Here is a 13314-nt window from a genome sequence, read left to right on the forward strand (position 1 = left end):
CAGGGCTGGGCCCAGAGAGCACATGGTCAGTAAGGCTGCCTCGGCTTGACCGCCAGCCTTGCTTCTGTGCACACCCTCAGCCTCCCAACCCAGGACTTGGCCTCCCACACGGCCTTCAGCACTTCTGGTGACATGGAGATGTCATCCCTACAAACCTGCTGTTTCTGGCAGGACCCTCCTGAAGGCAAGTTTGCAGGTCAAAGGCCTTGGCAGACAGATGTCTGTGGTCAGACAGCCTCCACAGCCCATGGACACACTTCCTGGGCCCTCAGAGGCCAGTAGCCAGCTGCACCTGGAGTTTTGGCCAGGACAGGACAAAGTGGGGGAGCTGCCCTCTGGGCTGCCCCTGGAGCGCGGCCATGCCAGGGGGACCTTAGCTGTGTGCAAAAGTGTGACCTTCCCTCGCTATCTCTTGCGGAAGCATAGCCGAGCCCAGGCGCTTACCTGTGTCTGTGGCTTTTGCTACACAGCAGAGTGGAATAATTATGACCCAGGTCACATGGCTGGAAAAGCCAGAAGTTCTTACCATCTGGCATCTTACAAAAAACATTTGCCAAACCCTGGTCAAGACATAAATCCTACAAAGATTCAGTTCTTCTAAGTTCTTCTAATGTACTTTTAAAAAATAAATATTGTAAAATATATACTAATGTAATATTTATCATTTTTACCATTCATTAAGTGCACAATTCAGTGACATTACATTCACAATTACACATGACCATCACTGTTATCCATACCTAAAACTTTTTCATCATCCTCAAGAAAAACCGTCCCCATTAAACAATAGCTCCCTCTTCTCCCCTCCACAGACCCTGGTGATCTTCATTCTGTTTTCTGTCTCTGAATGTGGCGGCCCCAGGGACCTCATATAAGTGGGATCCAGCAGCATTTGTCCTTCTGTGTCTGGCTTATTTCATTCAGCATGATATCCCCAGGGTTTATCCACATTCAGCAGGCATCAGCCTGTCCTTCCTTTTCATGGCTGAATAGTATTCCATGGTGCAGCTGGACCACGTTTTGTTTATTCATTCATCTGTTCATGGGCATGGGTTGTTTTCCATGTTTTTGCTACTGTGAACAGTGCTGTCCTGAACAGTATCTTTGCGTTGCTCCTGTCAGCTCTTTTGGGTGTGTACTTAGGAATGGAATTGCTGTGTTATATGGTGGCCCATGTTTAACCTTCTGAGGAACTGCCAAAGTATTTTCCACTGTAGCTGCACCATTGTACATTCCCACCAGCAGTGCACAAGGGGTCCAATTTCTGCACATGCTTGTTAACACTTGTCATTTTCCATTTTTAAAAAGATAATAGCCATCCTAGTAAGTGTGAAAGGGTATCTTGTGGTCTGATTTGCAGAGCTCTAATGAGTAATGATATTGAGCATCTTCTCCTGTGTTTATGAGCCATCTGCATATTTTCTTTTGGGAAATGTCCAAGTCTTTTGCCCATTTTGAACTGGCTTGTTTGTTTTTTGTTGTTGAATTGTAAGAGTTCTTTATATATTCTGTATATTAATCCATTATCAGATACATGATTTTCATATTTTTTCTCCCATTTTGTAGGTTGCCTTTTTACTCCCTTGATAGTGTTCTTTGATGCACAAAAGTTGTTAATTTTGCTGAAGTTCAACTATTTTTTTCTTCTTTTGCTTGTGTTTTTGGTGTCATATCATGAAGTCATGGCCAGATACAGTGTCATCAAGATTCCAAAGTTTTCTTCTAAGAATCGCATAGCTTTGGCTCCTCTGTTTAGTTTTTTTCCATTCTGGATTAATTTTACCATATGGTGGAAGGAAAGGGTACAGTTTCTTTTCTTTCTTTCTTTCTTTTTTGCATATCATTTTTCCCAGCACCATTTGTTGAAAAGACTGTTGTGTCCCTATTGGATTGTCTTGGCATCCTTGTCAAAAATCATTTCACCATATATGCAAGTGTTTATTTCTGGGCTCTCTTTTCTATCCATTGGTCTATATGTCTGTCCTTATGCTAGTGTCACACTGTTTTACTGTAGCTTTTTGGTTAGTTTCAAAGTCAGAAATTGTGATTCCTCCAACTTAATTCTTGTTTTTAAAGATTATTTTGTTACTTGGGACTTCTTGAAATTCCATTTGAATTTGAGGATTAGCTTTTCCATTTCTTCAGAAACTGTTGGAATTATGAGAGGGAATGGATTGTATTTGTAAGTCACTTCAGTCAATATAGACATCATAACAATATTAACTTTTTCTATCCATGAACATGGGATGCCTGTCCATTTATTTAGGTCTTCTTTAATTTATTTCAGCAATGTTTTATAGTTTTCATTGTGTATGTATTTCACCTCTTTGCAAGTATTTAATTCTTTTAAGTGCTATTAAAAGTGGAGTTGCTTGCTATCTTAGGTAGCTTGGGCTGTCATAACAAAATACCACAGACTGGGTAGCTTAAGCAAAATAAATTTGTTTCTTACGTTATGGAGCCTGGAAGTCCAGGATCAAGGTTCTGGCAGGTAACTTTCATTCTGACGCCTCTCTTCCTGGCTTGTAGACAGCTGCCTTCCTGCTTGTCCTCAGATGGTTGTGGGGACAAGATCTCTGGTGTTTCTCCCTATAGAAACCCCACTCCCATCATGAAGACCTCACCCTCATGACTTCACCTAACCCTGATTATCTCCTGAAGATCCCATTTCCAAAGACCATCACACTGGGGATTAGTGCTTCTACATGTGAATTTGGTGGGGGGGGGGCACAATTCAGGCACAGTACTTTGCTAATTTCCTTTTTGGACTGTTCATTGCTGATATACAGAAACACAACTGATTGTTGTATGTTGATCTTGTGTCCTGCAACTTTGTTGACTTTACTTATTCACTCAAGCAGGTTTCTTGTAGAGTATGTGGAATTTTCTATATACAGGATCATGTCATTTGTGAAAAGGGATAGTTTTGCCCGTTCCTTTCTAAATAGGATATCTTTTATTTCTTTTTCTTTTCTATTAGCTGTGGCTAGAATTTCCAGTAAAATGTTGAATAGCAGCAGTAAAGGTGGGTGTCCTTGTCTCGGTCTTGATCTGAGAGGGGAAGCTTCAGTCTTTCACCATTGAGTATGTCAGCTGAGTTTTTTCATAAATACCCTTTATTGTGTCGAGAACATTTTCCAGTCTTCGTAGTTTTCTGATAGAATCTCATGATGAAAGGTCGTTGGATCTTGTCACGTGCCTTTTCTCCATTAATTGAGGTGATCGTGTAGTTTTTCTCCTTCATTCTGTAATGTGATGAATTAAACTGATTGACCTTTTTATGTCGTATTCCTTGTATTTCTGGGATAAATCCCGCTCAGTCGCGGTGAACAATATTTTTACTCTGCTGTTGGGTTTGATTTGATAATATATTTTTGAGGACTTTTGCATCTACGTTTATACATAAAGGGCATCAGTCTGTGATTTTCTTCTCTTGTGGTGTCTTTACCTGGATTCGCTTCAAAGCAATGCCGGTGTCCTAGCATGAGTTCGGACGTGTTTCTTCCTCCTCCGTTTTTTGAAGAGTTGAGAATTGTATTGTTGTTTTACAATATAAGTTATACAACTTATTGCTTATGTTACTTAAACATCAGTTCTTCTTTAAATATGTGGTGGAATTCACCTGTGAAACCATCTGGTCCAGGATTTTTCTTACTGGGCGGTTTCTCATTACTGATTCACTCTGTACTTGTTAGAAGTTTGCCGACGGTTCTATTTCCTCCTGAGCCAGCTCAGGTGATTTGTATGTTTCAAGGGCCTTTTCCATTTCTTCTAGGTTCATCTAATTTGTCGGTGTAAATTTGTTCACGGGATTCTCTTGTGATCCTCATCTCTGTAGAGTTGTAGTAATGTTCCCACTTTCACGTCTCATTTTAGTTGCTTATGCCTTTTTCTCCTTGTCAGTCTAGCTTAAGTTTTGTTAATTTTGGTGATCTTTTAAAGGAGCCAACTTTTGGCTTCACTGACTTTCTCCATTGCTTTCTTGTGTCTGTGTCGCTCATCTAATCCTCATTATTCCCTCCCTCTGCCAGCTTGGGGTTTAGTTTGTTCTTCTCTTTCCAGTTCCTTAAGGGGTGAAGTTAGGTTATAGATTTATGCTCTTCTTTCTCAGGGTAGGAATTTTCAGCTATAAACTTCCCTCCAAGCATGGGTTTTGCTGTGTCCCATAGGTTTTTTTCTAATGTGCTTTGATCCCATTGCCTCAAAGCTATAAACCTGACTTGGACGCCTCCTGCCGTGAAGCAGCTGTAGAGTGTGTTGGGTTGTTCTGTGTGTGTGTGTGTGTGTGTGTGTGTGTGCGTGTGTGTGTCTGTTCTCTTGAGGTGGGCCTCGCACTGGGATCCTTTTCTTATGGTGAAATGTGATTTCACTTTTTGTGATGCAGTATTTCAGAAATTTAACTGCAAGTTCTACAATTAGATACTGAGCCAAATTAAAACAAAATGGTAAAATAATAAATCGCAACTTTCATATATATGTTTTTACTTTAGGAAAAAGGGAAAACACTGCTTCTGCACCAGTGGCCCACAGCTGACTTCCAAAGTGGAGAGACTACCGAAGGCTGTTTCTCCCCAGGTCTGCGGGTCCGTGACAGACGGAGCCATGAGCACCAAGGAAGGGAAGGGCGGGCACTGCCACATCCCTGCAGCCTTAGTTAGAGCCAGTTTCCCGTGACACAGGGAGTGTCTGCCCAGTGCTCAATGAGTGACAGGCCCTGAGAGTGGTTTTCATGAACGATTCATGAAATCCCCATAGTGGGCACAAGAAAGGCCCCTTGTCCAGGGCCACACCAGGCCCACCAGCCACCAGGTCCAGAGCCGGTGCTGTCAGCCTTGCCATGAAATCTAGCCTCTGGGTTATTCTGACAGATAAGTCATATTCTTCTACTTCCATGAAAGAAGTGGGAATATACTCCTGCAGAAATGAGAAAAATACTGACCTTAGAACAGTAAAACCATATTTTAGAATTCGTGTTTAAAGAAAAGATCAATTATCCACTAAACATGAATCCTCTGTGTTTGTGTGAGTCCCAGCATGCACGCAGGTGTGAGGACAGTCACCCCCACCCTCAGGAGCTTCAGGTCTGTATACAGACTAGCTTCCTTTGAAGTACTGAACTCAGCGGCCAGTTCTAGAAGGGCTGGTGTGTCGGTTTCCTAGCATCTGTTGTCTTGTGCCCACATGTGCTCAGGGCCAAGTGTCGTGTAGAGCTGGCTCCCAAGTGGGACAAGCTCAGCTTGTCCGCAGTTCCTGAGCAGCTAGGTGGCTCCGGGTGCTTCTCCCTCTCTGTTCGGCCCTGCAGCAGGGGGCTCTGTCTTGTCCTCAGTGCTGGGAGAGCTCCCTGTGGGCCCTGAGGTCCTGAGGGTCTGAGCACGACCTTGGGCTGCTCACATCTGCTCTGCACCTGCACAGGACCCTCCCAGTGGCAGGTACACACCCAGCCTGCAGGCCTGTGCCCTGAGATGCCCAGAGAGGGGTTAGCCTGGTATCAGCCCAGGGGTTGAGGGCCCCCCTTGGACCCCTGAGCCCTGTCTCCTGCCGCAGGGGCCGAGGAGGACCTGACGCTGCGCGCTGCGCTCTACGGCCTGCTCTTCCATTGCCATGCTGACCTCGAGGACTGGGAGGGTGGCCTCAGGGTGCTGGACGAGGCGGTGCAGGTGCTGCCCCAGACCGCACACCGCCTGTGAGTGCGACCCTCCCCTCCAGGGAGCCCACCCTTCTCGGGAGCCCCCAGCCCCCAGCACCCTCTGCACACGCCTCCCCTGCAGGCCCCCGTGCCTGCTGTGGCCTGCCCCTCGGTGCCTCCCGCACACCCCATTTCCACTGATGACTTTATTTCCCCAACAACAATTCAACACAAAAAGGGTGGGGCTTTAAAACACAACACACACACAGATACGAATAGAAGAAAAAGCAGAAACACAACAGAAAACCCTGAGTCACTGAGGTTCCATTTGTCTTTACATTTGTAAATAGGAAAATGGACAAAGATTTTAGTTTGGGATGCATCATATACATTTAGATTTTTATCATCCGATTAAAGCCTTAATTTTTTTGTTTGACTTTCCTTTAGCTTGATTTTCAAACATATGGTCACTGTGAAGGCCAAACTTGGCCAGAACTTTACAATGGAAATACAGAAATTCAAAGATGAAAGTGAAGATTATTTAGCACTCATGTGGCATGGCCTGGCCTTGAATTCAAAGACTGTCTCCGGAGAGCTGTACTGCTATCAAAACGCCATCCAAGTCCTGCAGGTCAGACAGAGAGGCCTCGGACCCTGAGGGTCCCCCTCCGGGGGCTCCCAGGGCAGTGGATGGAGGGGGCCCGGGATTCCTGTGCTGATGGGGCAGGACCGCAGCCGGAGCTTGCCTCCCATCACCCCTGTGCAGCGGGAGGGACGAGGGCCTGGAGGGTGGGCTGGGAGGCCCCCTGAGGGGCGGAGCCAGGGCCTGCTGGGGCTGGGGAGGGAGCGGGGCCCTGCCACCTTTGGGCGTTTGGGGTTCTGGGGACGTTCCCCGCCCCCAAAAAGTCAAGGCAGACAATTCTCTTGATGTGCTTGGAGAGAATTCGGGGAGGTTGGGGGAGGTCGTGACCCAGGACTGTGGGGCCTGCCTCCGGACAAGGAAGCCCCCGCAGCGGGACTAAAGCTGCCCCGCAGAGGCCACGGAAGAGCCTGCCACGGGGTCTCGGAGCACGCCAGGGCCAGTGTGCCCTCAGGCAGGGCCGACTGGGGACGGGTCAGGAGGCCACCCCGGGTCTGAGGCAGGCTCTGCCAGGTGCTGTGTGGTCAGCACCCAGGCCTGGGCCCCCTGGGCTCCCTGGGACCGGGCAGTGTGGGCCTGCCTGTCCCGTCACCTTCCCCAGGAAGGCTCCCACCCCCCACCCTGCCCCACCGTTGCTCTTTCTTAGGGGCACAAGGTGTGTTTTAGTAAAGTGACAGGGTCATTAAACTATCACCACAGCCAACCACAGAGCATGCCGCCACCAGAACACCCGGGTCACCTGGGTCCACTGGCTCCTGGCCCCTCCCCACCGCCAGTTCACTGTCCCTCCGGATGGGCTGTTCTGACGTGTCTCGTGCGTGTCTGGCTTCTTTAATCGAGCCTAACGCCTCCACGGCCCATCCAGTGGTCGCCTGTACCAGGACTTGGTTCCTTTTTCTGGCTCAGTCACATTCATTTAAGGTATTTTGTTGATGGGCATGAATGTTGCTTCCGTTTTTTAGCTACTGAGGGTGCTGCTGCTGTCAGGTTTCTGCGGGGACAGAAGTTCTCAGTTCTCTTGGGCGAGCGCCTAGGGGTAGGCTTCCCGGGTCACGCGGCGACTCGCTGGGGCAGACGGCACCTGTGTTCCCGCCGGCAGCACCCAGGGCTATGGGTTCTGCACAGCCGAGCCCACGCTGAGCCGGCCAGCCTGGCCCCGGCCGCCCCGCTGGCATGGAGGGCTTGCTCGTGGCACTTTCCTGACACAAGTGGGGGGCCTCTGCTCGCACGTGGGGAGGTTCTGTTCAGACCGCCGCTTGCCCACTTTTCAATTTGGCGTCTTGTTGAGTTTTCAGTTCATTGTGTGTCTTCGTCAGATGCAGATTTCTCTCACTCTGTGTCTTTCCACCCACTTGTGGCTGTTTTGATGTCATTGGTGGCACGGCGGTGAGGGCGCTGAGGAAGCCCCATCGCTTGCTCCCGCTGCCTGTGGTGTTGTATCGGAGAGACCATCGCACACCCACAGGCGCCAAGCTTCACTCCCCCTGAGTTCTTACATTTAGGTCTTTGAACTGTTTGGGGCTCATTTTCGCATTGGCTGCTCTGTCCTCAGCACGGGTGCCTGTTTTCGCAGCCCCACTGCCTGGGGAGGTGACCTCCTGTCCCGGACTCTGCAGCCAAGCTCCCAGCCCTCTGCCTCCCGGGCAGCTCTGAGAGCCCACAGCCATGGCTGCAGAGGCCCCACGGGCCCGGCCACAGACAGGCTTCCTTTCCCCAGCCAGCAGGCCCCCGCCCTTCTCCGCACCCCTCGTGGAGGGGAGGGCCTGGGCTCAGACCTGGGTGTCCTCGCGGCACCGCGCTCTCCCTGGCAATCTGTGCTGCGTGTCCTCACGGTGAGCACCCTGCCCGAACTCCACCCACAGCACCCGTCTACCTACCGGCATCTTACCCCTGCTTCCTGCCCTTCCCACCCCACGGAGGCAGCTCTGCCCTCCACTTTCATGGCGTGTGAGGTGTGAGAGCAGACCGGCTTCTCTGTGTGAGGGCCGAGGGGCGGTGGCTTCACTCCACCATGTAGTAGTTATCCACTGGGTCTGTGCACCAGCCAGGCCTGGGGCTGGACCCTGGGGCTGACACTGGACCCAGCAGTGTTTCCCCTGCCCTCTGGAGCTCTGGTTAACCAGAGGACCATCCAGGTAGGCCTCGTGGCACACCTCGATGCATTCCAGAGGTAACATAAGGCTGAGTGTGCCGTGGAGACGGGGAGCTGCTCAAGGCTGGTGTTGCTGAGCCGTCCGGCCCCGGGAGGCAAAGGGACACGCTGGGCCCTTGAGGGACTGAGCAGGGCTGGTAGGGCACCCAGAGGGGGGCAGAAGGCCTCGAAAACCTTTGCCAAGCTTCAGTCTTGCTACAAATGGCAAAAACCTTTCTGCACAAGCAGAGAGCCCTCAGGTGCCTGGGTGGCAAGGTACATCTTGTTAAAGGTGGTCCCACGGTAGAGACGGTGCAGGTGAGCCCATGTGCTTCTAGGAGACAGAGTAAGAGACCACCAGGGTTGGGTCTCAAGGCTCCCTCTGCACACACTGATGCTAAGTGCAACATCATTGTTTTATTCCTACTACCCTTTCTTTTATTTGTTTATTGATTTTTTAAGGTATCATTGATATACACTCTTATGAAGGTTTCTCATGAGCAACATTGTGGTTACATTCACCCATACTATCAAGTCCACCCCCACACCCCATTGCAGTCACTGCCCATCAGCGTAGTAAGACGCCACAGTCACTACTTGTCTTCTCTGTGCTACACTGTCTTCCTCGTGACCCCCCCCCCACACCATGTGTACTAATCATAATATACCCCACCATCCCCTTCTCCCTCCCTCCCCTCCCCTTCTGTAACCACTAGTCCCTTCTTGGGTTCTGTGGTTCTGCTGCTGTTTTGTTCCTTCAGTTTTTGCTTTGTTCTTATGCTCCACAGACGAGTGAAATCATTTGGTATTTGTCTTTCTCTGCCTGGCTTATTTCACTGAGCAAATACCCTCTAGCTCCATCCATGTTGTTGCAAATGGAGGGATTTGTTTTCTTCTTATGGTTGAGTAACATTCCATTGTATATATGCACCACATCTTCTTTATCCATTCATCTACTGATGGACACTTAGGTTGCTTCCATAGCTTGGCTATTGTAAATAGTGCTGCGATAAACATAGGGGTGCATCTGTCTTTTTCAAACGGGGCTCCTGCATTCTTAGGTTAAATTCCTAGGAGTGGAATTCTTGGGTCAAATGGTATTTCTGTTTTTAGTTTTTTGAGGAACCTCCATACTGCTTTCCAGGGGTTGAACTAATTTACATCCCCACCAGCAGTGTAGGAGGGTTCCCCTTTCTCCGCATCCTCGCCAGCATTTGTTGTTCCTTGTCTTTTGGATGTTGGCCATCCTAACCGGTGTGAGGTGATATCTCATTGTGGTTTTAATTTGCATTTCCCTGATAATTAGCGATGTGGAGCATCTTCTCGTGTGCCTGTTGGCCATCTGAATTTTGTGTTTGGAGAAGTGTCTGTTCGTATCCTCCACCCATTTTTTAATAGGGTTATTTGCTTTTTGGGTGTTGAGGCATGTGAGTTCTTTATGTATTTTGGATGTTAACCCCTTATCCGATGTCATTTATGAATATATTCTCCCACACTGTAGGATGCCTTTTTGTCCTATTGATGGTGTCCTGTGCTGTTCAGAAGCTTTTCAGCTTGATGTAGTCCCACTTGGTCATTTTTGCTTTTGTTTCCCTTGCCCGGGGAGATGTGTCCAGGAAAATGTTACTCATGTTTATATTCAAGAGATTTTGCCTATGTTTTCTTCTAAGAGTTTTATGTTTTCATGACTTACATTCAGGTCTTTGATCCATTTTGAGTTTACTTTTGTATGTGGAGTTAGACAATATTCCAGCATAATCTTTACCACCTTTTTCTGTTTGATACCAAAGAAACCAGAGAGCGAGTGGCAGAAAGTTGACTACATCATGGAATTCAGCAAGTGGCTGTACTGCAAACAGTTTCCCATGGAGGACGTGATCTTCCACCTGAAGCAGGCCATCGACATCCTGCTGCTGATGAAGGCTGCCAGGGACACACCTGAGCTGGCAGGTGAGGACACGCGGCCGCGGGGGACGGGACCCCCTGCACCGTCGGCTCTGGGGCTCATGTGCACCTCCTACCGCACATAGCCTGTGGTGCAGATGGTGCAGGGCCCCTGGCCCCCCAAAAGCTGCATGTCTGAGCTGAGGCGCTCACCTCTCCACTGCCCTCATGTTCGCCTGTGAGCCTGAGAGGGACGGAGGCAGAAGCTTTGGTTTGGACTGAGAGGCGGGGATGCTGGGCCCGGTGCTGGTGAGGGGGCAGCTGCAGCAGGCTTGAGGACCCTTCCCGTGGGAAAGAGGACCCAGGCCTCAGACGACCGCGGCTTGGCTGGGATGGGGCCAGGGGGCGACTCCACTGGGCAGAAGGGGAGAGGAGGCTCCCGAGGCTCAGCGGTGGGCCACCCTGCAGGCACCCATACAGAGGCTGGCCAGCACTGGCCTCATCAGGGCTGCGTCAGGGCTGTGTCAGGATAGATGAGGGGCCTTCTCAAGACCCCAGGGCCTCAGGGAAGGGTGAGGACTGGGTGCACAGGGGTCCCCACGGCCAAACGGCAAGAGGGAAGGTAGCGCAGGAGGCCCCTCTGGGGCGAGGGCAGGTGGTGAACATCAGCCTTGCAGAGGAAGAGCAGCCCGCAGGCCTCCCTTCTCCTGCCCCAAAGGGGGACTGGCCCCTCCAGGAAGGGAGCCCCAGCAGCAGGGGGTCCGTGAAAGGCAGGCCAGGCCAGACATGCAGCTCAGACCAGCTGGGTGAGACACACAGGGGAGGTTCTGTGGCCTGCAGACCCCAGAGCACAGGACGCCAGGACTGAACCCCAGACACCCCAGTGGACAGCTGGTGTTCCCCCAGGGGAGCAGCGCTGGGGAGCCCTTCCAAGAGGCTGTCCTTGACCCCCACACTGTGGGCACCCCTTCTGGAGGAAGGCTCAGCTCCAGGACAGGCAGTGGGCAGTGAATGCATCCCTGCCCTCAGATGGGGCAATGTGGGTGTCAGGGGGGCAAAGAAGAATGGCAGGGACCTGGGGACACCCCGAGTGTGGGCTCACAGCCCAGGTCTCCTGTCCTGCAGAGGAACTCCCACCCCCCCAGGCAGCCCCGGAGAGCCCGGAGCCCGGGGACTCGGGGACGCCATCCCTGGAGAGGCTGCGGAACGTGAGGCAGCTGGACACGCTGGCCCGCGCCTGCATCCTGCTGGCCCTGCTGGTGCCCCCGAGCAGCGCCGAGCACCAGGACTGCTGCCTCTTGGCCTACGCCTCTCTCAGGCGCATCTGGCAGGTGAGGCCGCCACTGCCCACCTGGCCTCAGCTCCCCCGCCACCACGCTCCTCTCCCGTGTCCATGCCAGAATTCCCGCTCTTCCCGGCGGCCCTGCTCTCGGAACCTGGGGGTCCCTCCTCTCCAAACACACCTGCGCCTTTGCCCAGCCACCCCAGAACGATCCCCCAAGGCTTCTGCCAGCCGAGCTCATCTTCCCAACCATCAACAGCCCTGCCGTTGGGCTTCCAGAGCCTTCTTCTGTGCCCCCATCCTGCATGGCCTCCTCGCTGCACCCCTTCCCCACCACCTTTCCCCGGGGCCCCCAGGCAGCTCTTGGTGGCCTTGTTCTCGGGTGCCCCCGGTGGACAGCGCCCCAGCAGGACAGCGTCCTTTAGGAGGCCTCCTGAGGCGAGCTTGCCCCCAGCCCCAAGGACTGTGCTGGGCGGCCAGGCCCACCCTCGGAGGTGTGGGCGACGCAAGGGTCTGGGAAGGCAGCCTTGGTCTTCAGACATGCCAGCCACAGCCCACCACCCACCCAGTGATTCCTTAGAAGGTTCTAGGAGGACCGCCGAAAGCCATCCACGATGGTTCTGGCTCACACATTAGACTCGCATCGCAGAGCTGGCCAGCCCTCCAGAGGGCCTGTGGGTCTGCCCTGCTCCCCCGGGACCCCACCGGTGCCAGTCCTGGAGGAACGTACGACCTCCTCTGCCCGGCGGGCTCACCGGCTCCTCCGGGTGGGCTGCCCCTTGCGCCTGGGGATCGCTGACCCCCCCATGTGGGCTTGGGGGCAGGAGGCTTGGGTCTATTCTTTGTGTCACGAACTTAGATTTCATTTTTCACAGGTTTCTTTATTAACAGCCAGAAAATTGATTTCAGAATGCAAAATCCGAGCAGCAGCTAGTTCCCATTTGTTATTGCCTAAAAAAGAGAAGGAGAGAGAGAAGAGCAAGGACCCCAAGCAGGTAGCTGTGTCCCTGCCGTGCACACCAGCCGTCCGCCATACCGGGCGCACGGGCCGCAGTGCCCCCTTCTGCAGAACGCTGGTCGCTAGGAGGGATGAGCGGGGGTGGGGGGGTGACCACAGGCTCCTGTTGTGCAGGGGTGGAAGGTGCCAGTTTGCTGGCATTGTGAGCCAGCTGGCATGCTACGGGGCTTGGGCTGCAGGGAGCGCTGAGGGCTGCGGGGCTCCAGGGGGAGCGCATATCCGGGCAGCCCTCCCCAGGCTCGCGGCCTGGCTGCTCAGCTGTGCCAGCTGGGTGTACATTCTCACCTCCACTTTGTGAAGCAAATCCCGGGTTCCTGCTTTACAGGGCCAAACCCCGGCTCCTAGCAAAGGACTTGGAGGCTTACCAGCAAGCACAGAGGAATGGGCCTCCTATTCTTGTCCTGAAGAAGTGGTATCTGTATTCAAACAAGACAGAAGCGACTTCACCGTTAACCCATCGAGTATCCAGAAGCCAGTGAGTAGATGTAAATTGTGCAAGGCCAGCCTGCCTTCCCAGGACCACAGCCCCTGGGCTTGTGGCTACAGCTGACATTTTCTGTTATGAAATGTTGTGGAATCCCAAAAGAGAAGTACCCAAGGGTTTAGTTTAAGGTGCTGTTAAGGCAGGAGCCCCACGTATATGGCCCAGGTCCAGGTGCAGAGAGCCGCCAGCCCCCAGCACCCTCCCCACATGCCCTCTAGCCACACTTGTTGCCCACCCCAGACTGACGAC

General features: G+C 52.0%; 1 protein-coding gene across 2 annotated transcripts in view; it reads left to right on the forward strand.

The window, feature by feature from the left end:
• The window catches only part of CFAP46 (cilia and flagella associated protein 46), an 89978-nt gene that overhangs the window by 37745 nt on the left and 38919 nt on the right, over positions 1-13314 (forward strand). For both annotated transcript variants that reach the window (XM_073240092.1, XM_073240093.1), the window contains exons 25-31: positions 4491-4575; positions 5545-5683; positions 6074-6257; positions 10188-10347; positions 11407-11612; positions 12439-12558; positions 12907-13056. In XM_073240092.1, coding sequence (XP_073096193.1) covers positions 4491-4575; positions 5545-5683; positions 6074-6257; positions 10188-10347; positions 11407-11612; positions 12439-12558; positions 12907-13056 — 1044 coding nt within the window. The remainder of the gene's footprint in view (positions 1-4490; positions 4576-5544; positions 5684-6073; positions 6258-10187; positions 10348-11406; positions 11613-12438; positions 12559-12906; positions 13057-13314) is intronic.

This window comes from Manis javanica, chromosome 7 (assembly GCF_040802235.1).
Source record: "Manis javanica isolate MJ-LG chromosome 7, MJ_LKY, whole genome shotgun sequence".
NCBI classification, from domain to species: domain Eukaryota; kingdom Metazoa; phylum Chordata; class Mammalia; order Pholidota; family Manidae; genus Manis; species Manis javanica.